Raw genomic sequence first — 24,273 nt, 5'->3', positions numbered from 1 at the left:
GCGCTGAAATGCTGTCTGAAATGCCTGCTCTGTGTGTTCATCCACTTAACCACACATATATATGTATATATATGAAATCACTTGTGTTAAACATAGATGTCATTTCAGTCTGAGAAGCCAATTAGCAGAGTGGAGAGCTCTTGCCAATCATCCTCTTGCTGAATTTTGCCCAGCTCTCAGTTTAAGCAGGGAAAAGGAGACTGCATTACGAACCCTCTCTACCTGTGTCCGTGCTAGTGATCCTGGTGCCCCAGGGACAGCACGTTTGGAGGGTCAGAAAATCAGGGAGGAGGACTCAAGTCCCACGAGTTTCAGGGGTTAATATGCTCGGATGTTCAGAACATCCCTGCACGAGCTTGATTCTGTCCCTTCCAATAAAATACTAAAAACAGTTCTCCTGTGATGTGTTTTCTGGCAGAGGCCAGGACGTGGAGGTGAGTGTGGCTCATGGGTGGCAGCAGTGTACCATGGATATCCAAAATGCACACACACTGCTGGGTCTGCCCTTCTTTTGTAGCTTTTGAAGTCACTACAGCAGCTTTTGGATAGCTGATGCAGCCTGGCTGCTCTAAAGCAGTGAGGTTCTTGTTCAGTTACAATTAATACAGCCAAATATCCTGTATATTTTGTAGAAAATGTTACTAATGTCAGCCTTTCATGGCAGATAAGGATTCATATGAATCATGTCATCATTTAAAAAACCAAACAAAACTACTATGTTATGGTATAAGATCAGGCTAATATATTGAAATTAATCTAGGAAGATACCTGTTATTGTTAGATATGGAACAGAATGTTCTGCAACATTTGCTTTATTTCAGGAAGATGATCCAATTGTTCTGTTAATTGTTGTGCAGACATTGTGTTGCCCATTTTTTTTTCTTTTTCATTTTAATGATTATCTTGTGCTTTGAGCTATTAAATAAATGAGGTTTGTGGTCTTATTCTAGGGAAGACATGCATTGTTTTTAGGAAGGATTTGCTTTTATTGTTTATCACACTCAGATTTTTGCAGTTTTGATTTTAAACCTGTAACTAGAGGACAAAATCCTTTATTACATTGGGCTGATGAATGAGCACAGCCTCCCCCTCCCCTGGGAAGGAGGAGCTGGGAGGGCTGGTTTGGAGATGCAGTTAGATGAAATCTTGAGGGACTTGTTCTGCAGTTTCCTTGGAACACAGTGGTTTCATCCTGTTGTCTGAAAGCCTTTCCTAAGAAGGTTAGGGTGGCTATAGGGCAATACAGCCACAATATTTAGCCTATCTAGTCCTTATTTGCCTCCTAAGGCAAATATTTTATTTCCTGTATTTCAACTTCCTTCCTAGAACCTCTCCCCCACCTTGCTGTATCCTATGATCTAAATTACTGGTTGCAATTAATGCATCCTCTGTACATTAGTCCTGCCTGAGAAGTAGCATGTCCTTGGTAAATGCAAAGGAGTTAGAAACTGGAAACTCAGTCCGTTAATCTTGGATTTAGCTTTTGTAACTGTGCTTTAATGCTTCACAATAATTGCTGAAGCTCCCCATAAAATAATCTCCATGTAGTCCTAAAATGGAATTGAGTGCCTTAGAATAAAAGAGAAGAAGAGCCCTTATCTGTACTTTTAGTTACATTTTTATTTATTTCCCTTCTTCCTCTGGTGTGGGAGGATGAATACACAGGGAAGAAGATACAGATTTGCAATGCAAGGAGTGCTAAAGAGCGTCGTTTTTTTCATCAGCTTTTAAAAGCCAGACTGTAATCATAAATTCCCTGATAGCTGGAGCATGCAGAAGTCGTCTTTAAGCCTACAAGTGACAGGCTGCTGTTGCTTTTCAAACTTCAGATTTCATTTTTTTGTAAGACACAACTTTGATCTGGTTCCTTTGTAATGCTCTGCAGAGCGCTGGGGCTGCTGCGCTCGCCGGCTGCAGAGCTGGAAGTGAACTTTCTTGGCAAGAGCCATCTGGAGACCTCAAAGAACAGATTAACTTGTCCAGAATTGATGTGATCTTTGAAGAAGCTGCCCTTGCCTGGAACACATGTGATTATCACTGACATTGGCAGTGATAAAGTTGAGATGCACAGCAGTGTCTGAGTACCCAGAGTAATTGGGAAGAGTGTTAAGTGGAGCAACCCCAACAATCTGCTATCAGATTATCAGGTAAATCCCCAATTTTAACCTCTTGAGCCAACTTTGCATCTTTAGCATAGATCAAATCCAGTCAGGAGTGAAGGTTTTCAGCTTTGCATCTTCATAGACATTTTGTTCTTAGCTCCAAAATGTTCCCGTGATCATGGTTTGGGAGAAGCTGTACAATGCTACTTCTGTGATTGTTGTTGGTACCATGGACTGGAAACAGACTTTTCTGTTCAGGTGGTGGATTAATGTAATCTTGTAAATCAGAGTCCGTGGTGGATGCTGTTGTAATCCCTTGTTTAAAGGTGACCCTGATGCTGGGACACTCTTGTCAGCACATGTTGTTTAGACATGCTGAAGGGATTTGCTTCAGCTCGGGCATCATAAACCAAGATGTGCAGCTTTTAATTTGATTGACTGGTTGTGATATTGGAATGTGGAACTGCATGAAGGATATGACAATCACCTGCTTGTTTGGAGATGTAAGTTTTGGAAGTAAGTGGCCAGCTGGAGACTCAGCAACCTGTGATTCTAGAAGGAGTTTTTGTTTCTTGGATGGAAGCAAGTAACTTTTTTAATTACTTTTTTTCCCCCACGCTGAATAAATGGAACACGTCAAAATAACGAACTGGAAGGATGTCACAGCGTCCTCCCAGTCACAAATGCAAAATGACCAGAGACAGCAAATCAGAGTAATGCTTAGTGCTGGTTTCCTAGAAATAGTCATCTTCAGAAACACAGGACTGCAAAAGTTTGAGCTAATTTTTCAGAAGTTGGTGTGAAAAAGCAGGGTGGGAGCACAGAATGAGTAGTTGGGTCCCACTGAGTTGCAGCCCTGATCTGTGGTCTCAGGGCACCATCCTTCAGCCCAAACAGCACTCGCCAGAAGAGGAAAGGAGGAGTTGTGTCCTGCTGTGAGGTTGCTCACCACAGTGCAGGAGGGAGGGCATCTCAGCTCCTCCACCTGCCATCAGCTGTGGTGAGACATCTGGAGCTTCTGCAGAGCCCGTGTTGGGGTGTCCTTCTGTGGGACTTGCCAACATCCCCAGAACTCCTGCAACTCAGAACTTTCCAAGGTGATTCATAAAGTTGGGGTGGTTTTGGCATCTGGAAAATGGGATTTCTCCCATGTTGAAAATGAGCTGCTCACCAAAGTTGTGGTGACCAAAGCTTCGGACTATGGCATGGGAGGAAAACTTCTGCAAGAGCTGTTTAGAGAGAGTGCATTGGAATTTTATGGTTGTCAGCTTCATGAGTTTTTATCTCTTTGATTTGCTAATACTGTGTCTCAAACAGCTGCTTCCTTGGTAGTGCAAGGGTTTGGAGGAGCTCCCTGTGCCACCAGGGATTTTGGAGTTTTTGGGTCAGGGAGGTGCGGCACCCTTGCAAGAGGAGGCCTGCCTGGATTCTATCACAGCTTCAATTCTTTTGAGGAAAAATTTTCTTCCAGAAAATGTCAGTGCCATAAAAATTTAGTGCTGGAGCTGGAGAAGGTGGTAGCAATGAAAACTTCAGATTGATCAGCTTCCCTGTTAAACTGGGAGCTGTTCCAGCTATGCTGGAACTGCTAGCTGGCTTGGAAGGACCATGTCTCTCAGACCTGCCAGTAGAGCATTGTGCAACTTATTCCCTCCAGTGGAAATTTAAATTCTACAGAAATTAGTTGCCTAGAGGCCTTTCATCTTCAAGGAAGTTTTCTTCTTGCCTTAGTGGTTTTTTTTTCCCATGCATGATGAAGAATATCAGTGAAGGAGGTACATAACTGGTGAAAACCAAAGGGAGTGCCACTCAGATTTGGGTTTGGAGGTGGGATCAAGTGAGCTCTTCCTCCCACTGTGGGTGCTGAAGATGATGCAATTCTTCCCCAGAGCACACCAACCCTGGGATTTTTGCATAGAGCAGAGTAGCATGTTTGGCAAAGTTTGGGGACTTTGCATCTTTGATTTAAAATTTAAATAACCATTGGGGGAAGTTGTGTGAGGGAGACTGGGGTTCCCAGGCTGGAAGGAAAAGGATGCCCTTAGGGACTCAGGATGCAGTGAGAACTCCACATAGAGCAACAGTACTGAAGAGGACCTCACCTCTCTGCTCACTTGACACTCCAAGATCTGATGGTGCTGAGGTCCCAAGTGCTACGTGCTTAGAGGAGTGAGAAATCTGGGGATGGATGGGATGCAGCCAAGATAACACACCAAATAAACCCAGAACAGATAGAAAGAAGCCTTAAAGAGATTCTTGCTATGTTTCTACAGCAGTTTAGGCCCTTGTCAGCATTGCCAGAATGTGCAGAGATCAGCAGAGGGCTACATGCAAAGAAAAGGCTGCTGGTCAGGCTGACTTACTCAGGTCGCTGTAATCTCTGTTATAATTGTTCCCTATGTGATTATTTTGAGGGCTGAGCAACTAAGAACTGCAGAAGAGACATGCAGCTTTATTTCTGCAATGTATGAAATGTTCTGTGTTCATTTCAAAAATGCTCATTGCTCTTTCTGTCTTAAAAAACGAAATAAAATTCTGGAAGGCTGCAGGAATTTTTGTGAAGTCTAACTTTAAATGTTCACCTTTCCTTTTATCGCCCTTATCAGTGCATAGAGCTCGGTATGTGAGGTTTTTAGCTGACACTTCAAATCGCTCTGAGGGTGCCTGAATCCCTTTTAAAGCAGCCTCCCCTCCCAGATCAGAAGTGACCAGTTTTTTTTCTTAGACTCCATGTTCCTTTAATGTTTTCCTCCTAATAGATGTTGAAAGCGTTCTTCAGAGGCACGGCACAAAACATTCAAATAGTGATATGAGCCAGCTGAAGAGAGTTGTCAGGGAGAGAGAACATTAGGAGAAGGATTGAATACAGATGGATTCCTCAAAAGTAATGTAACCTGTTATGATTGCTTTGAAATCCTATACCCTTTCCATCTCCTTACGCTTACCAAAAGTTTACATTTGCATTGATGTATTAGAGGCAGAGCTAAAATGGAAGTAATCCCTGTTGTATTCATGCTTAAGTGTGTAATTTTAGCTAAATACAACAGTTGTGACCAAACCTGCATCCTCAGTGAGGAGACCACAGCCAGGGAGTGTTGTGGGAGAACCCAGCCATTCCAGCTCCTCCAGAGGTGTCAGGGACCTCCCAGGACACATCTGCTCAGTTTTGGTTCCTTCAGCCATCACAGCTGCACACCCAGCAACTTCTTCAGGTGCTCTCTGCTGCTCTGTCTTTGTATCAACAGATATAAAGGAGAAATTGATTGCCCTGTGCATTTATTCTGTATATCTGAGTGCTTCCTTAGTATACTGCTAGAATAATCCATGCCTCTTGCAGAGAGTCCTGGCGAAAGGTCCACTAGATGGTGGTGCTATATTTTAATTGGATTGTCCAAAAATCATCCTCGTCTTTGCCCTCAGGGAAGGCCTGAGCTATCCATCATTCCTGCCTCAATTTAAGAGGTTGTCTCAGCCTCCATCACACCACTGTCATGTTGGATTTGACAGGAGGGTTGCACTGCACAGCACTCCTTTAATGTTCAGAACTGACCGTTCTGCACAGGGAGAATGGCTGAAGGGGGCTGGTAAAGTTTTCACTTATTATCCCTTGCTTTTTAGGGTGAACTTGTTCCAATTATTTCCAGTACTTGCCCTAGAAAGCTGTTCTGAAATCTGATGGAATATAGAAATGAGTTTGCTCCAGTGCACATCTGCAGTGACTGACAGAAAGTTTGCATGCTAGAAGGTGTCTGTGGTGACTTAGCATCCCAAGGCATCCCTGTGCTCATTCCCAACTAACTCTGTATTGTACCTGAGCATGGAGAAACCTCACAAAGCTCCCTGCTGTCAAACAGTAATGAAAAGCCTCAGCTGACTCAAGTTTGAATGCTCTTTGCACCATTCTGCAACTATGCTAAGCTTCATCATCCAAGAAGAAATAGTTTGGAGTTTTGTTTGGTTTGTGGCAGAAAGAATAGTTTTCTCTATCTGAGAGTAGGAGTGTAATTTGTTTCTAACTGACCCCATAATGGACCTGAAACAATATGATTTTTCCTAGTGACCAGTGAATATCCATGACTCCTTGAATTACAAGGAAATTAGTTTGTATGCTGAGGACCCAAACAGCTGGTAAATAGGAGCTGGGTGAGCAATGCATTAGCTGAAGGTTGTAACCCTGTCCAGTTCAGGTTTTAAAATACTTTGGTAATGCTTCTGTCCTGGTACACCATGTACCATATTTTACATAACAGCATCCAAAAACCTCTGCCTTAAATGCGCTCTCTGCCACTCCCAGTTCATGCAGTGCCTGTCCTGCATTTATACTCCGTACAGATATACAGAAACTGCCAGCTTTACCCTTTGCTGGTGTCTTCCTCACCTCTGGTTCCTCCATCTGTGTGTTTCTCATGGGTTTCCTTGTCTTGTCTAAATGTAAACTCATTGGGGCAGGGGCTGTTTTCTCTTGTCTGTAGGACTTCAACCACTGCAGCAGAACCAGAATCCCTTTTCTTGGCAGAACAGGGAAGCACACATTGCATGATGTGCCTTCCATGGAGGTGTTTGCAGAGGGCCCATTGCAAATCACATCCACCAGGTGCCGATTACTGAGTTGTTAAATAAAGAATGATGCTGATGAACTTTGTGATCTGAACTGAAGCAGGACTCTGATTTTCAGAGTTTTAAGGTACAGTGCTATGAGCAATAGTTGTTTCTTGCTTCTCCTCCTTCTCTCTGCAAACACGTTGGAGGAATGTTAAAGTAAGCATAGAATGTGTGAGCTCTGCTACACATCCCTCCCTGATAGAAGAGCAGAATCCTATTTTGACTAATAAAAATGCTGTCTTACTGTCTAGGTATTGCTTTTAGAGGCTCATAGAATGACAGCGCTAAGCAGCTAACCCATGGACTCCATAAACCCTGATGGAAACAGGACTTCTTCCATACAGTCTCATTCCCTCCCTGATCTCTAACAGTGTCATCTTCATTACTCCATGAATTCCCTTCTTCTTCCAGTTATGAGTCAAATTGTTCATGGCTCTCAGTGCAACTTAGTGTGAGCACAGCTTATTCTGTGTTCATTCAGTGTGAACAGATTTGAGAACAGAGAATTGAGGCTGGGGCTCCAGGCAGAGTCCTTCTGCCTGGTGATGCAGAGCATGGTCAAGGTTGTGTCCTTCTAACTTGACTCATTTTTCTCTCACAGGCATGGGTCGTGGAGAGAGCCTGTTAACCCCTACTATGTCAACACGGGCTATGCTTTGGCACCAGCCACCAGTGCCAACGACAGCGAGCAGCAGAGCATGTCCAGCGACGCCGACACCATGTCCCTGACAGACAGCAGCGTGTAAGTAACTCCTGGGGGACAGCTTCTTGTGTCCTCAGCACTGCTTCTCTTGCCTTGTTCTGGAGGAGAAGCTTGGCCACAGCTGGGGTGGGGGGGAAATGTCTGAATAGACCATAGTCAAGATCATTCTCACTTTATTTTCAGTTACTTTGTCACTGTGTAGGATACTCAGCCTTGCCAGTTCTGTGAACATTTGCAGCATAAAATATTATTGAGCAATCTAAAATAAATGGTATTTGGTCAGAGTTTCTGCAGTGTTTTTTAAGCCAGGTGCAAGAATTGGTATTGTTGGATGACTTTGTAGTAACTGATTTTAGATACATTATCTTCTGAGTGTTAGACAGAGCCTCCTAGTTACCTGGGTATTTCACTTGAGATTTTATATTTCCAAATTCTCAGAATCACAGAATGGGTCGGGTTGGAAGAGACAACAGTGCGTTATCTGGTCCAGCCTCCCTCCTCAAGCAGGGTAATCCTAGAGCAGATTTCACAGAATTGTGTCCAGATGTTTCTGAAACACCTCCAGTGAGAGAGACTCCACAGCCTCTCTGGACAATCTCTTGCAGTGCTCAGTCACTGCAGAGGGAAGAAGTTCTTCCTCATGTTCAGGTGGAACTTCATGGGCATCAGTTTCTGCCCATTGCCTCTTGTCCTGTTGCTGGGCACCACAGAACAGCCTGATCCATCCTCTGAAACCTCCCTGCAGATGATGGCCATTGATGAGGTCTCTTCTGAGCCATCTCTTCTTGAGGCTAAACAGGCCCAGTTCCCTCAGCCTGTCCTCATAAGAGATGCTCCAGTCCCTTTGTTGCTCTCCTCTGGATTCACTCCAGGAGCTCTGTGTCTCTCTTGTCCTAAGGAGCTCAGAAGTGGACACAGCACAGCAGATGGAGTTACAGCTCAGTCTGTGATTGCTCTGCAGTAGGATTGGTGGCTGACCAGTTCTAGTTTGTCTGGTGACCACTGCACTTTAACACAACTTGTGCTGATAAGCCCCAGCCAAATATATTTTCCCTTTCTGTCTCTCATGACAGCACCATGTATCTCACCCACGAGATGCCTTCCTTAAAGATGGTTTGCAAAGAAAGAAAAAAGGGGTTACAAGATTTTGTTGTGACTGCATCTCTGTGATAGAAAAAAAAAGGATTTGGGAAAAAATATTCACTGTTTGGTCTGGTTTTAAGTAGTGCAAATGCAAAGTGTCTTTCTGTAGAGTAGAAACCCTTTGATTCTTCAGGCGAGAGATGACAGGTTTACAGAATTAGGAGAAGATTTTATTAATGGCAGTGCTGTAAACACAGAGTCCTCCAAGAGGCTCGTTTAGTGTCACTGAGAGTGTCAGCAGCTGTCAGACCTTGTTGGAGAAACTTTCCAGCCTGTGCCATGGATGCTGTTAATGGGTGCTGCCACAGTTCCCCACCTGCCCAGAGTTCATCCAGCGACACAGGGAGTGTGCAGCCTGGCCAGGGGTTTCTGTGTCTGTGGTGGTTGCCCTGCCTGAGCCAGTAGCTTGCTCATCTCTGGCTCCACGGAGGCTTGGGGCCATGTAGGAGCAGCTGTGAGTTCATTCTGCACCCTGACACCAGCTCCTCACACATTATGCTCCAGTCCTGTTGTAAAACTGAGGAGGCAGACCTTGGCCAAAGGGGCCTGGGAGGAGGAGGATGCCCCAGGACAGAACCCTGTAGACAGCCACTAATTAAAGGCTCCATTTGATACAAATCCAGCTACTCTGCCACATCCTTCTGCAATTCTTCATATGCATCAATTTATATGGAGCTAATCTGAAGCTAGCAGGAGTCTTGTAACTTCTTGTTATCAGGAGAGACAGATGTAAGAACTCTTCAAAATTAATTAGCTTTTAGCACTTCCTCTCCCACTGGTCCAGTGGGCTCATGAGACTGCGCTGATGGTTATACCTGTGATATGTTGTGATCATTTATGCCAGAGTTCTTCACCCTCCTAATTTTTATTTCGCTAGCCACAGTTTGTTTTTTTCACAGGCAGAATAATTTCTTACTGGCCATCCTGTGCTCCTTTTTCCTTTAGGCATTTTAGCCCTCCTCTGCCCACCATAGGTCGCTTCTAGGACTTTAATTACCACCAGTATGTGCACTGCCTTCTGCTAATAACTCACCCAATCCTAGTGGTTCATTTTAAGTAAGTTTTGAACTTCATAAAGGGTGAACCATTCTTTCTATGCCTCTCAGACTGGATCCATGCAGAATCCAAAATTGGGATTCTGGATGTACAGCCTTGACCTTTGGCTTACACAGATTCTGGCTGTTTCCAGCACTTGCTCTTCATTACATGCTTTAAAATTCCAGCACCAGATTTTACTCGGATTTTACATGGCACTGCTGAACCTATCTGCCTCCTGAGTTTCAAAGGAATTTTTGCAGAATTGCTCAAGGCAGCAAAAATGAAGAACAACCAGATGAAGTTAAAGAAGGGACTCCTGCTGCTTGACAAGACTTACATGTCTCAGTGCTTTGAATTTAGGCCTTCTCTGAGGAAAATGGCAATAAAGGCCTCGTTTGCTGATGAGCAAGGTTCTTCCCTCTGTGTGCTGTTTACACAAAGCAGTCACACTCAATAATGAAGAAATCTGGCTTCTGCTCCAAGGCAGCACATGAATGAGGGTTGATCCAAGGCACAAACCTCCATCAGACCCTCCATCAGAGGAAAATCTGTCTGGACAATCAGGATGCAAACACTGGCTAACAGAAATGCTAATAAACCAGGAGAGCAAAGCATGATCTTCAGTGCTGGCCAGCTGTGGCCAGTGGAGAAATCAAGCACAGAGCATTTGCTACACACACCAGTTCCCTCCCAAGCTTTAATGTTGGAGTGATCCCAGCAACATGGAGGGTTTGGAAATGGCTGCATGCAAAGCCTCTAGCACAGACCTGAGCGATGCTCTGCCTGTCTCAGCTCCTGAGCTGGGACAATTTTTTGGGAGCAGCCAGCTCACCAAACAGATTGTAAAACTGTGATTTACAAGCACACTTTCCTAAAAGGCCAGCTTTCAACAGGATGTCTTTCCAAGCACTGTTAAATATTATTGTAATGGGTTGAATTTATATAATGAGTATGTTATCAGTCCCTGTTGTTTGAGTAATTTGCGTTTTGAGTGGCTTAAAAAACATTGCTCTTAAATGCCTGCACTCCACTGATTATTTTTCAGTCTTCCTGTGTCATAGGAATTCCTCTGCCCTTATAGGCAAAACAGCTCTGGTCCTCTCTGCTGAAACCTGTTTTTATAATCAGCAGGGCAGCTGTGTTGTTTTAGCTGGTGTGTGTGGAGGCAAGGTCTGGGGAGGACACTGAGAGGCTCTGGTGAGCACTGGCCCGGCAGTGCCGTGGCCACAGGTGGGGTCGAGTCACTCACCGCTGATGTTCGGTGCAGGGTCAGTGGTAAGTCAGGGATCTGGGGCTCTGCCTGCCCCGTGGGCTGCTCAGAGCCTGCCCCAGACTTGCAGCAGCATTTCCAGCATGGTCCTAAGCTGCTCTTGGCTGTCTCAGATAACCCTTCTTGCGCAGAGCATCTTCCCAAGTGGAGGAGGTGAGTCTGCAGGTGGGAGGGGTTGTCACAGCAGAGATGCTTGAGGAGAGTTAAGGCAACTGTAGGTAGGAAGGCAGCAGCTGAAGCCATTAAATCTCCATGTGATGCTCCAATTCAGATGCAGAAACACATTAGGTCCATATCTATCTTGATTTCTTCAAGAGCTTACATGGTAAACAGGAGATAGTGCCTCCTCTTTAGCCCCATGTTGTGCTCCAGCTGAACAATACTCCTTCCTCTTCTTATCAGGTGTCCTGGCTTATCTTAGTTGGGAGACAGCTTTGCCTTCCCCCAGGCACTTGGGAAGCCCTCGGTGCCTGTAGGCTTGGCCAGAGGGATGCTCCTTCTTCCCCAGTTCCAGTCAAACCTGCTCCAGAGTAGTGATGGCCAATTCCCCAAACAAAGGAGTTTAGGACAGTGGTTATCCCTTCAAAAAGTCTTGCAGATTAAATGCTATTCCTTGGAGGACTGGCCTTTAACCAAAATTCCTGGTGCTTTTCCTATCATGCTTCTTTATGTGAGAAAAGTCTCTTGTGACAGAGGTACTTTGATAAGAGTAATTGGTAGAAAATAGCAGTCTGGCTGTGCATTTGTTTCCTGTCTTTCTTAAGGCTAATGATCCAGAATTACTCCAAGTTTTCTTATATTTAAATAAGTTTATCAGCTTTTTAATTTAAAAGATCCCAAACAATGATTTCTAATGCATTAGACATAATGGTTGGGTTTGAAGCCTGTCTAGAGGAGTAAAGACATCTCTTGTCAGGAGAGTCCAACATGCAGAGCCACAGCCAAGCCATTGCTCACCAGAGGCTCTTGCAGGTCAGTTTGGAGAGGGGAGGAAACCTCCACATTTCCCCAATAGTAAACTCATTGCATTGTCATTACATAAGCAATTGAAATACTCTTCTTCCCTCGTTGCATTTCAGTGCTGGGCTTTCTGGTGCTAAAGAAAATCACATGATGAAACAAGGAAAAACAGTTTGGGAAAGTTTTATTTTAAAAGTAGATGTGCTGTAAAAAAAAGTTTAATTTTTTCCCCTATATATATATTATTTCTCTATCTATTGAAAATATCTCAAAGCAAGCTACCTGACAAAAGGAAAACAAAAGTATGGTATTGGTTTTCCTTGCTTTCCCCCCATCTATTGAATAAGGTTTTGTTGGGATAAAATTAAAGTGCTTATCTTTGAATTTGCTTCCTCTGGTTGAGTTGGCACAGTACATTGAACGAAGGAATGTTCCAAGTTCAGAGGTGGCATTGGGGAATCTAGTTAAAATGACATCAAAGGCAGCACAGCGGGGCTGAACATGTGTTTGAAGCCGGATAGATTAGAGGCCATTATCAGCCTTTCGCTACTGTGCTGGGAACAAAAGTCGCTCTTTCCGCTGGGACTGCTGCTGGGGAGAATTAAAAAAAAAGAGAGAGAGAGAGAAAGAAAGAAAAATTGCACTTTCTAACATAATGCCGCGTTCCCTGTGTTCCCTGCGAATGGCCGTGTGGCTTTAGTGTGCGAGTTGTGTTCTGGCACCCGGTTTTTGTGCACTGGTTAAGCTGAAATGTTGACTATTGATGCCGACCAGCAATGGCTAAAATAATCCCCCAGTTTTTTTATTTTTCCCTCTGAAAACTTGCAGTTGTTTTGTTACCATCCAGCCTAGAAAAGGCCACGTCACAATGCGGTGAAACTCTTTAACCGTTGTGATTCTCATCATTAAAGAAAATTAAGCCACCTAATGAACATTCTCATGATGCCTATACAGCAACATGGGGAAGTTGTCCTGCTCCCAGGCTGGGTCACTGCAGGCAAAGCAGAGATGATGCTCCCAGCACACTCTTCCTCCTCCTCCTGCATTACCTGCAGCCACTCACCAGAGCTGTAATTAGCCTGGCTCATTTTCTGTTCCCTCATTTCTCTTCGTGCTAAAAAGCACTTGTTAATCATGGGGTTTGTTTTATTTTATTTTAATGGTGTTGCATTTTGAATGCCTGGGTTGTTGCATGAAATTAGGTTCTTCTGCTATAGGTTGGTGGTGATTCTGCCTGCACCTGAATTTCCAGGGAGCCAGCAGGGCAGCCAGCATGATGGGAATGGGAATGAAAGCTGGTGGGGCCATCCTCACACAGACTGCTGCTTGAAATTCAGGAGGTTTGCAGGCAAAACACCACAGTAAATTGTGTTTTTCTTGCCAAATGGCACCTTGACTTAAAAAATCTGTGGGTGAGACTGTTTGGTTTATGTTCTGGAGAAACAGCTGGCGGGGGGAGGGGGGGGATAGGTGTTAAGGACATTTGGCCTGTGCAAACATCTCGTGTTGTGAGATGTGTCAGAACTGGCTCATTTTCACAGCTCAGAGGGGTGCAGGGCTGGTAGATGTGCCTAGGAATTACATGGTAACTGGGAAAACCCAAATCCCTCCATCCATCCACCTCTGTGGCATTGCATGATCCTCCCAAGCAGTTACCTCTGCTGAATCAGGGAAATTTGTAAAATGAAAAAGCTCCAAATTGCCAAGTTCCAAGCTGGCATTTGTTTTTGAATTTGTTGATTTTCACCAATTAATACAAGGTTACCAGGAGATGGGTCTGTGTACTTTCATAACTGGGCTCCACTCACTCATCTTCTGGTCCTTGGGTGTGAGCAGGTGGTGACAATGGTGAGAATGAAAATGCATTTCCTTTCTTTGCCTGAAGTCACACTTAGGCAGTGATGTTTTGCCGTTTGGGGTGCGTAGCAAAGCCTGGTGCCTCTGACCCACTGACCCCTGTGTACCAAGCTGGTACAGAGGGTGGTGGCTTGTGGCCACCACTGTCTCCTTCCTCGGCAGAGACCTCTGTCACCACATCTCTCAGCACAGGCACAAGGCCAAGCAGAGCTGGTTCACTTGGATGTGACTGCCCATGACAACCCTTCCTAACCTCATCCAGCCTCCTCTGGGGAGGGGGCTGGTTCTTCCTTCCACCAACTCCAGTATCAAGCCCATCATTTCAGACTGAACTAGAGATCGCCTTCAGGAGCAGTGGAGCCTATACGTCCTTTGATAAGCCATTCAAGCAGTTGTCAGGCTCTTATATATACCTTGTTCCCTGGCTGAGCTCCCCTTGGAGTATATGCTCACTGAGCTCCCACTCCTCCTTCTCCCCCCTCTCTTAGCCTGCCCTGTGGTTTAATGTGTACAGTACGCACTCTTTATAGAAAGCAACCAACTATAAAAGGTACCAGGATGCAGTCCAAGTCCTTCTCCCTGCCCTCTGCCTTGAGCAGCACTGGAAGGAGCCGTGCCTCACTCTGCTCCTGGTGGATGCTGTGTAAGTCCTCCTGGCCCCCATGCCCGAGCTTTTTTTGGTTTGGGGACCTGCGTGAGCATCATTGCTGCATAGGTCCCTCTTACTCTGGGCATGCAAGTGTGAAGGGGTTTCCGACCAGACACTCTGTGTCAGCAAGGCTTGAATGAGCATAACGTGTCAGAGAAAGGCACTAAAGCAGGGTGTGTTGTTGTTCTATTCCTGCAGAGATGGGATCCCACCGTACAGACTCCGAAAGCAGCATCGCAGAGAGATGCAAGAAAGTGCCAAAGCAAATGGACGTGTGCCACTACCTCACATTCCTGTAAGTAGCACTATCTCCTTCCCAGGGGTAAATATGCAAAATATGTGAGATCTCTAGCAGCCAGTTGCTCTGCTGGTGCTTGAATTTAATCCCCCTTAGTGCTGTATTCGCTTTGGGGGTGCTTCAAGATGACATACATTGTGCTAAGAAAAGGCTTGGAGCCTTCTGCCATCCCGGGCTGCCCAAAACACAGAATTTTCTTTAACCATTCAGTCAGTAGCTGATTGTTTCTCTTGGATGAGAATGGAAGTGATGGCTGGCATTTATCTGCAAGCAGTTCCATGCCCTCGGGTGAGCAGGAGGTGTTTGTGGGAGGTGTAGGAGGCTGTTGGACATGGAGGCTGATGCAGCTCTCAGCCAAGGTCATCTGGGGAGAAGTGCAACCGTCTGCACTGAGCAGCCAAAGGACCTGTGACCTGTTCCCAAGAACTCAGCAAAGCTCACCTGGGGACACAAGGCAGGAGAAAAAGGAAAGGTGCAGGAGTAAATATTTCATTTATCTGACACTGTCTCTTTGGTTGCTCCAGGTAAGCAAATAGCCTTTGGAAGATGAGCACAACTGCTAGGGGTTTGCATCACCATCTGCAGCTCTGCTTTTTATTGTTTTCTTTTTCTGAGAAGTTACAGGTGACATTTAATATCTACTAGGGAATAAAGGTGCTTCTTTCCCCTTTGGGCAGCTGGACTCCAGCACAAATCAAATAGTGAGAGAAAAAGCCTCCATCTGTTTTTTTCCAGAAGTGCCTTCAAACTTGACGCAGCTGTTCCCATCCTGCCTGCTCAAAGCAGCACAATACCAGCAGAAATACACCCTTGTTTTAATCTGATTTAAAAGAAAAAAAACTCACACCAAAACCACCACTCTTTGTTTTGCCTTTTAAATTAGATTATTTTCCTCAGATTTAAGAGGGTCTCCTGTGCTTTGATCACTGGATTGACAATAAAAGCCCTGGCTGCAGACGCTCATAGCCATCCTAGCTCAGTCACCTCTCTTTTCACACAGTTGCTTTCACAGTGTGGTTGCTGTTGAAAAGGCTGGCTGGGTGCCTTTTTATTTCACTTGATGCCGTTTTTACTGTAAGCATGGCTTTGTTAGAGTTGAAGTTTGAAAGCTTGGCCTTTATTTTTTGTTGTTATTGTTGTTGCTGTTCCCCAACAGTGGGAACTACTGACTGAATATTCTCTGACTTCAAAGCTTGTCAGTGGCTTTACCTTTTGGATAAAAATAATAGTGGCTTTCTGTTGATGGTGTGCACTGGCAATGCCTCGATGAACTGCAGGTTATAAACTCAGAGTATGGAGCATTAAATATGTATAGTGAGCTCTACTTTAACGAACTTCCATCTGCCAAACATTTCTTTTGTTGAACTGAATAAGTGTCATTCCAGCAGCAGTTCCTTGCAGGCTAATTAGTTTTACTTAGCATTAAATTTTACCGACCCTTTTGGAAACCAGCTTTAAAAACGGGGTAAAAAACAAAGTTTAAATTGCCCACCTGCTGCTTATAAATTTTTATATTATCCTACTTACCTACACAGTCTTTTAGAATTACATATTCCTCCTAAACTATACACAGATGCTTCACAAGGATTTTTTTGGTGAAACATCCACTCTTCCCATTAGGTTCTGCACTGTAATTTTAAGCCAGGGGGAAAGGCATCTTGACACATATTTATATGGGAACTAAGGATTGAGAAGTTGAGTTAGTTCTAGTCTTTCTCCAGGGAATAAAAATTTAGTTCAGACACTCTGGCACCTCCTGCCAGCCAATTACTGACACAGAATTGGCATCAACTTCAGAGAGGCACTGTTCTGCCCTCTCTTATCAATCAGCCAAGAAAGGAGAAGGTAATTAGACAATGTGTTTTGACAACACCAGTGTGAAATGTTACAAAGTTACTCTTTCAAATTCAGCTCTAACTGCACACTCTTTGAATTAAAGAGCACAAATTAGCAAGGAGCCATGCAAATGTCTCTTCAAGTGTTGCTTTCCAAAGCCCATGGTTGGGCTATCCCACAGCCCGTGGCTGAATCAAGCTGGACCTGGGGTTAACTGCTTCCAAAAGTGTGGCAGTGATGAAATCACAACCTTTGAGTGAAGGTCTTTATGGACTCCTATCTGCAGCATAGCCAGAGTCCATGCTGATAGTGCCTGCAGAATGCACAGCAAGTTTTCCTACTGATAGTGGGGAACCTCCTACTTCCGAAAGTCATTTCAGAAGTCCTTTATAGACCTTCCCCTGACAAATGAGTTATAGGGCTATTATGCAAAATTCTGAAAGGACTAATACTGCTTTTAATAGCAGCACTTGCAGTTAAGTCCAGAAGCTATAAACTGCAGTGATTATATGTTCAGAGGAGGCTGCCCGCTGGTCCCAGCAGCTGTGCTGCCTCCAAGTAGTGACAGCCAGCATGTGCTGGCTATGTGGAACACCCTCTTCAGCTGCAGGACATGTGTGGATGGTCCTGATCTGTATCTTCCACACTTAGCAGCTCACATCTTCCACACTTAGCCAGTCACCAATGCTCTAAGTTTGGAAAAGTTGAGTTCTGTGAAGTGGCGCTCTGCCCAAGAATGCAGTGGGGGAGGATCTCCAGCAAGCAGTGAGACCTCTGGTTTGTGCCTCTGGCAGGAACACATTGCACAGAGAGTGAGTGTTGCTTTCATGTGGTTTTCCATCTCTCTCTTGGATTTGAGCAGAGTCTTGGAGCACCAAGGAAGGAAAGAGCAAGCAAGTTCCCAGAGAAAGGGAGGAAGCCCAGAGCACACAGGGCTGTACCTGGCTCTGGCATTCATCCATTCCCAGAAGAGGATGGGAGATCCTCCTTTTCCACAACAAGTTCAGAAAAATCCAACCTCAAGCATTAAGACCTGATGTATGGTTGGTTTGTTTAGCTGCATAAAGAATCCATTTTGATGTTTTGCTATAGCTTGGTCATGGGGTGGGAGCTCTCTTGTCCTGACTCACAGTCAAGGATGCTGCAGGGTGGCTTCCGTGGTGTTCCTGAGTGGAACAGAAGTTGTGAGTGACCACTGTGCTGTGCTGTACAAGTGAGGAGTGCACAGGAGGAGCCTGGTCTCGTGCTGCCTGGATAGCTGCAGCTAAATGAGCTTTATGCTCCTGTGAGTTGGGAACCTGCTCGGAATTCCCACCGGCTGTTTTATGCCTTTTTCCTCAAATGTTTTGCTGCAGCAGGACTCCTTGCTAATCCCTGAATGCTGCTAGACTGGATGCTGAAATCCAGCTATCTGTGAGCTCTGCCACTAGTGTTTCTAGTATGGAAACACCATTTATCAGTTAAAAATTTATGTCACAGAGGAATGCATTAATCTAAGAAACATGGAGGTTCAGAAATTCTTTTCTCTTGGCTTCTCTAGCCTGTCATCTTCCTTTCATTTCTAAGACTGACTTGTGATCTAACAACAGCCCCTCAGGCATCATGGAGGCATCAAACCTCTTGTAGAAGAGGGAGATTTACCAACACAGAATTCTTTGGCCCAGTCACATCTGTCAGCTCAGCCCAAACCACAGATCCCTGGAGCTGCTTAGCAAACCTCTACCCAGTGTAATGTTGAAAAACTTCCTGTTTCATCTTAGAGCAGTTAAGGCTGATGCTTCCCAAGGGGAACCTGCAAACTGCAGTGAGATTCTTCCCTTTCAGCCTTCTCACATTTTGGATGCTGGTGTGTTCTGATGTGCAGCTTGGTCCTTTAAACCTCTGTTTCTCAGGGAAGGTGAAATCCATCAAAACCCAAAAGCTGCCTCATGGAGCAAAATCCATGGAACTCCCACTCCATCAGTTCCAAGAAAAGGGGAAGATGTGAGAGGAGCTGCCTAGTGGAGCTACTGGAGCTCTTGTGTGTCTCCCATGTTCTTAGCAGGCTGCTTCTTCACAAAGCTATGAGAGCTTCAGACACTTCATGTGTCAAGAACAATGTTCTAGTGATAGGTACCCCAAGAAATCCTTCTTCAGAGCTGTCACAAGGAAAGATTGCTCCATCTAGACCAGGTCAAGCAATTTCTATTTTTCCCAATCGACCAGGCATTCAGCCTCCTGTCTGTTGTCCTCTGCAGCCTCCCCAGCTCCATATTGTTTGGTTCTGGACAGACCTATCTAACTAGTGCCATCAAGTAAAAGTAGATAGGTAACTAAATCAAACATTAGACTAAACAGTACTTTGAAATGAAGCACTTCCTTTCTAAATTGTTGATGTAGAATGTCCAGAGACCTCATTCTGGTCCAGGCTGAAGGGCTGGATCCTCAAAAACCAGCAAGCTCTTGGGTAGTGCTGAACCCTTTACTTGGAACAAAGGCATTTGGAGCCTCTCTGATTTCAGAACAATAAGCAGATTATTTACAAATCCCTTGGCAGGATGTTGTATGCTCATGGGAAGCTGGGGGCAGGTTCAAAATCCTGAAGCCCTGAAGGCTCCTGCTCTGGATACAGGCTCAGCCTGGCTGGTCTTTGATGGAGCATATTTCCCCTGTCTCTCTTCTGAAGTCAGGCCCATCATTTGATAAAGGCTTCAAACACTTTGTTGTCTTAAGTCTTTTGAACCAGGTCAGTGCAATCCATGTTTGCTGACTAGGGAGGCAGAGAGAGTCCTCAGCAGTTATCTGTACTGTTTCAGCACAGGGAATTTGCATTCGTTATTCTGCAATACTGTTAGTTTGGGGGAAGTCTGTGTAGCTCATCCTTTGAGCTAGGAATAAAGTCAGACCATGGTGATGTTCAGGACATTGTCCTGCTCACCAGCTCTCTGAGTTACCCTTACAGGTACCCACCAGGAGAGCAGGGGGTGTGTGCAGCTGGTATCCATGGGGTGAAGTGAGGTTTATTTCAGTTGCACTGATCTTGGATGCTCAGTGACACCCTTGCAGAGGGAGCTGCATCTTGCACCCTCATGCAGGCTCCTGAGGCCCTCTGCAAGCTGTTGTGCTGAGTGGGAAGCTCCAAGGCCAGGGCAGTGGGTTTTGCAGATGCAGCAGTTTTTCAAAGAGAGAAGAAAACACGTTAATCCTAAAGATTCTTGGATTCCATTATTGTGGTTTCTGTAGCTGACCTTCAGTCACCTCCAGAGTATGAGAGACTGTGGATAAACATGCTGAGGTATTAGTTGTAAAAGACCCAAAATCACCTTATTTTGAGTTCCTTCAATGCAGCAGTGATTCCAAATATCTTCAGATCCTCAGCATTGTTTGGCCTGCAGGGAACCACCTCATGGTGACAGGACTCAGACGCTCCAGCCCTTGTACCCACTGCTAGCACAGGTTCAGGAGAGACTTTGGTTTGGGATGCTGCCCTGCAGCAAAGGCTAAGGAAACAAAAGGCAGTTCTTTCCCAGTTGTGCTTGTCTGCGGTAGCTGCACCAGGGAGACCCAAGACTGTAAGTGCTGAGCTCTGAGCTGCCTCTCATTAGGCTCATTAAGTGTCTAACGGAGCAGGGCTTGGTGGTGCCATCCACAAACAACCGCAGGGAGAGTTGGCATCTGAGGTGGCAGGAGGGAGGGAACACGTCACCCAGCAGGCTGGGACTTGTCAGGCAAGGGAGAGAATTCCCTCCTTGGGAATTACTGCCGTGGCCCCATGAGGAAGGGTGGTGGTGGTGGTCACAGGATTGGGGTTTCTGAAGGAAACAGGATCCCTTAGCCAGAGGTGCTTCCCAGGGCTATGCAGGGGAACAGGGAGACATCCTGAGGCTCCTCAGGGAGTAACAGAGCAGGAACCAGCTCTGCTACATCTTCCCCTGTGCTGGAGCACATCTGGAGCCCATTTCTGCACTACACAAAGGTGAAACATGCTACTTTGGCCCCTCTGCCAATACTTCAAGACTGAACATTGTTTTTGTTGGTAATTTGTGATACAGACCTTTGCTTTGCAGGACTGGAGGTCCCGGTGGCACTAAAGACATCATCCCAGGGTGGTGACATCACCTCCCTCATGTTGTGCCCTCTCCAGTGGCTGCAAGGATGAAGGGAATGGTTGGGGGTGTTCCCAGTTCAGATGGATCAGTGGAATTGAGATTTGCTGGCACGCTCAGGAAGACCCATCCCTCTTGACAAACAAAACAAGCAGTGCTTTTACTGGGACCTCTGCAACCCGGCTGGGGTGTCATGAAAAAGTCTTCAGCTCCTCGGTGCCATCAGTGGGTTCTTGCTGCCTCTGCTTTTCTTCCCTGCCTTCCAGCTGGCAGAGACAGAAAAGCCAATGTGATTTGCATACTTTTGTCAGGTTTTGAGGCAAAGCAGCATTTTAGTGTTCTGCTTTGATCTTCTGTCTGGCCTGGGATAAATTCGGGTGGTCTCTCATCCTCCTTTAAAATTTTCAAGCTCAATGTCTGCTTCTGATGCTGCGTTTGTTCTTTTGCTATGAATTATCTCACATCTTCACATTTAATTTTGTCTCTGGTCCTATAGAGTGTATATTTCTCTCATGTTAGTATTGAAATATTTGAATGCAGAGTTTTATGCTGTTGAATTTCCAACTATTTTCCCTCCAAATTAAATTTTTATCTCTGGTGCGTCATTTAACTTTTTCTACTATTTAAAAAAATAATACAGAAAGAATAAAAATGAGGGGGATAATGCAGCAGCTGATAGCTTCATACTTCACTACACAAACTTCTTATCCCAGAACCCAGGAATTTAGGGACAAAGTAACTCAGCATAAGGAATCAAGAATGTCCTTGAACTGCCATAAATATTCATTTATCCACCCAGAGCAGGCAAAAAATGACACCTCTGTGCTTGTAAGGGTGCTGTATTGATAAAGCAAGCAGGGAATCATTGCACAACTCTGAAAAGCTGAGATGCATCCTGTAGGATCCTCCAGCAGGAGAGAATGCTTTGTGGGAATTGGGACCTTGGGCTGTAGGCTAGATTTGCACACTGAGCCTCCTGCAATAAGCTAAGTAAGTGTGCACCAGAGTCCTCCCTTCTGCAAATGAAAGCATAACTGCTATAAACAGGAGGTTTGAGAGGCTGAAGGGTCTGTACATTCTTTTGCCACCCTTTGAGACCAGGGTATTCCTGTTGACCGTGTGTCCATTGGGAGAAAAACAAGCACATGTTGCTTGTTCCCCGAGTGGAATTTGGTGCCAAAACAGCTTTTTGAATTGCAGCTCCAGAAAACCTTTCCCTTAGATGGGTGATGTGTGGAGCTGGTGCCAGCTGAGGAACTCATGGAGGTGGTGGCTCAGCTCCCAAGCCCCCAGGTCCTGAGCTGCACCTGAGTGCCTGCCAGCCTGTCCTCCCCCAGCTCCCAGCGGAGCGACCGGCATTTCCAGTTATCAAAGGCTCCCAGAGAAACGTGGGGGTTTTCATTCATCCTTTGCTAAGCCATGCTGTGTTCTCCCTGCAGCGTACCTACCGAATGCCAAAGGATATCCACGTGGAGCCAGAGAAGTTTGCTGCAGAGCTGATCAACCGTTTGGAGGAAGTACAGAAGGAACGTGAAGCAGAGGAGAAGTTAGAGGAGCGCCTTAAACGCGTTCGAGCGGTCAGTGATCTTCTTATCTCCTCTGCCAGCCTGGCACTCTGCTTGCCCTGTGGCACAGGGAGCTTTCAGCTGCTGTGCAAACAACTGAGGTGGCCAATTCCCTGCTCCACTGCCGTGGGCATCAGTGGCACAGGGCTGCTGGAGGCTCCTCTAGTCCCTGCAACTTCCACGATGCTGTTCTCTCATCCATGAAGGGTTCTGTGAGCTCCAGTGCTCCCTCCCTGTGTAAAATACCAACTGTGGCACAGCAGTGCCCATTTCTGCCATCACTCAGGAGCTGTGGATGCTCTCCATCACTTTCTTTAGTACCTTGGCTGTCTTGAGTTTGTGAGCAATCCCACTGTGTAAGAGGGGTTCACCTTCCCATAGGAGGTTTTGTGTGATCTGTTTCCCCTACAAATAGTAACCAGGTGATGTTACACTTGGGGGTGTTTGTGTCTGCTATCAGGCCATTTCTACCACAACCAAAAAGTCGTAGAAATTTTGAAAGTGGTCAAGTGTGGCATTGAAAAACTCTCCTGGGCAGAATAAACACACTGACTCCACTGGGATACCTAACCAGTGGCACTGAGTGCTGGGAGCCCTGCTACTGCTGGGGCCCCAGACCCTGAGGATTTGTTAGATGAACCATGGGAAATGTGCAAGGCCTTTAGCTCCACAACAAGCTCCAGGAGAAAGAGAGTGAGGTCCTGTTCATCTGGAATTACCTGTGTGAGACCCCTGTTCAGCAGTGTTCACACCATCGCTTTTCTTCTGAGGCACTGCATCTTATGGGTACCTGCACATCTTGTGGTGGGGATAGAGGAGAGATCCCAGTGGACACCATGGTGTTACTGAACATCACTAGTTCAGTGTAACCTGCTCTGTGACCTGCAGCCCTCCCTTAAAGCAGAGGTGTGCTTTCAGGGAGGTTGAGCTTCTGGGGCTCCAGGAAAGAACATTCAGCCCTGTTGGAGTATTTTAAAATGCTCATCTAGTAGCTCTTTGAACAGGAAAAAGCTGTAGTGTTGGCTTTAAACTGCATCTGCATTTCAAATGCAGAGAACAGAGAAAAACAGATCTTTAAGGTCCCATCCCTCTCCAGGTGTTTTCCTGCAAACTCCCTACACCTCTGCATCCAGCCAGAAAAGGCCAGCCAGGTGCTATTTTGGGATTAGATTCCTGTTCTTCTGGAATTGCTCTGTTCTCCTGTCTGGTGACTATTGCTTTCTAGACAAAGGCAGTGCAATCAGCAGCATTTTCTGCTAACAGTCCTAGAGCACACTTCCTTCTCCTCCTCCTCCTCCCATGGCTCCATTGCAGCCCCCACCTGTACTAAATTACATTATCCCAACCCTCTGCCTCCTTGAAGAAGCTGCCAGTAGCAATACCATAAAATCAGCAAATACCTATGTGCCAGAGAATATATTTAAGTCTGTTTAAACACATTTTTGTGTGACTTAATCTATTTTTAAACGTAGGACTCCCACTAATGCTATATATTAAACCTCTTTGCTGTCTCCAGAATGTATTTCATTGACTGGCTGGCATCTGGCATTAGCCATTCAGGAAAAATTCAGAGTAAGCAATTGTAGCTTTTTTAGGTCAGCACTCAAGGTGCAGGAGCTGCTGGTATCAGCAAGAGGGAGAGCTGGAATCCTGATAGATCACAGGGCTATTTTCTGTGACCTGAACACCAGGACTGCAGGGCAACCTCTTCCCAGGTCTGCATGGCTCACTGCACAGCAGCACAGGGAAACCAGGAGCATTAGTCACACTGGGCAGTTACCAGCCAGAGAAGCTGGAAATATTTTGCAAAAGCCAGGGGAAAAGAATTTTTTTCCCCCATAATGAGCAGCCTGCAGGTTCCCTTTCAAAGCCACATCATGCAGTAACATGGAGAGGGGGCATCTGATTTGAAGCCAAATGCCTTTTACTGAAAAGACTGTCAGGTTTCTGCTTTACAAAAGAGCAAATGCTGAATTCACTAATTATTCTGAGAAACGTGGCAGAGGATTAGAGGATATGCATGTTCCCATGTTAGTTTTTGAGACACTTCAGCCTCATGTCCATGAATGGAATCTGCTGTCACAGAGATCAGTATTGGATCGTACAGATCACTCTGAACTGAACAAATGGAAAATAAGCCCGGGGGAAGCAAAGACAAAAAAAGA

The 24,273-nt window shown here is 45.5% G+C and overlaps 1 protein-coding gene across 2 annotated transcripts in view; it reads left to right on the top strand.

The window, feature by feature from the left end:
- AXIN1 (axin 1) overlaps positions 1–24,273 on the top strand; it is a 72,268-nt gene that overhangs the window by 31,912 nt on the left and 16,083 nt on the right. For both annotated transcript variants that reach the window (XM_021548599.2, XM_021548598.2), the window contains exons 3-5: positions 7,306–7,446; positions 14,523–14,619; positions 21,983–22,120. In XM_021548599.2, the coding sequence (XP_021404274.1) occupies positions 7,306–7,446; positions 14,523–14,619; positions 21,983–22,120 (376 nt within the window). The remainder of the gene's footprint in view (positions 1–7,305; positions 7,447–14,522; positions 14,620–21,982; positions 22,121–24,273) is intronic.

This window comes from Lonchura striata, chromosome 16 (assembly GCF_046129695.1).
Source record: "Lonchura striata isolate bLonStr1 chromosome 16, bLonStr1.mat, whole genome shotgun sequence".
In the NCBI taxonomy this organism is placed as follows: Eukaryota; Metazoa; Chordata; class Aves; order Passeriformes; family Estrildidae; genus Lonchura; species Lonchura striata.
Note: the sequence above shows the minus strand (reverse complement) of the source record. Positions and strands in the feature narration are given on the sequence as shown.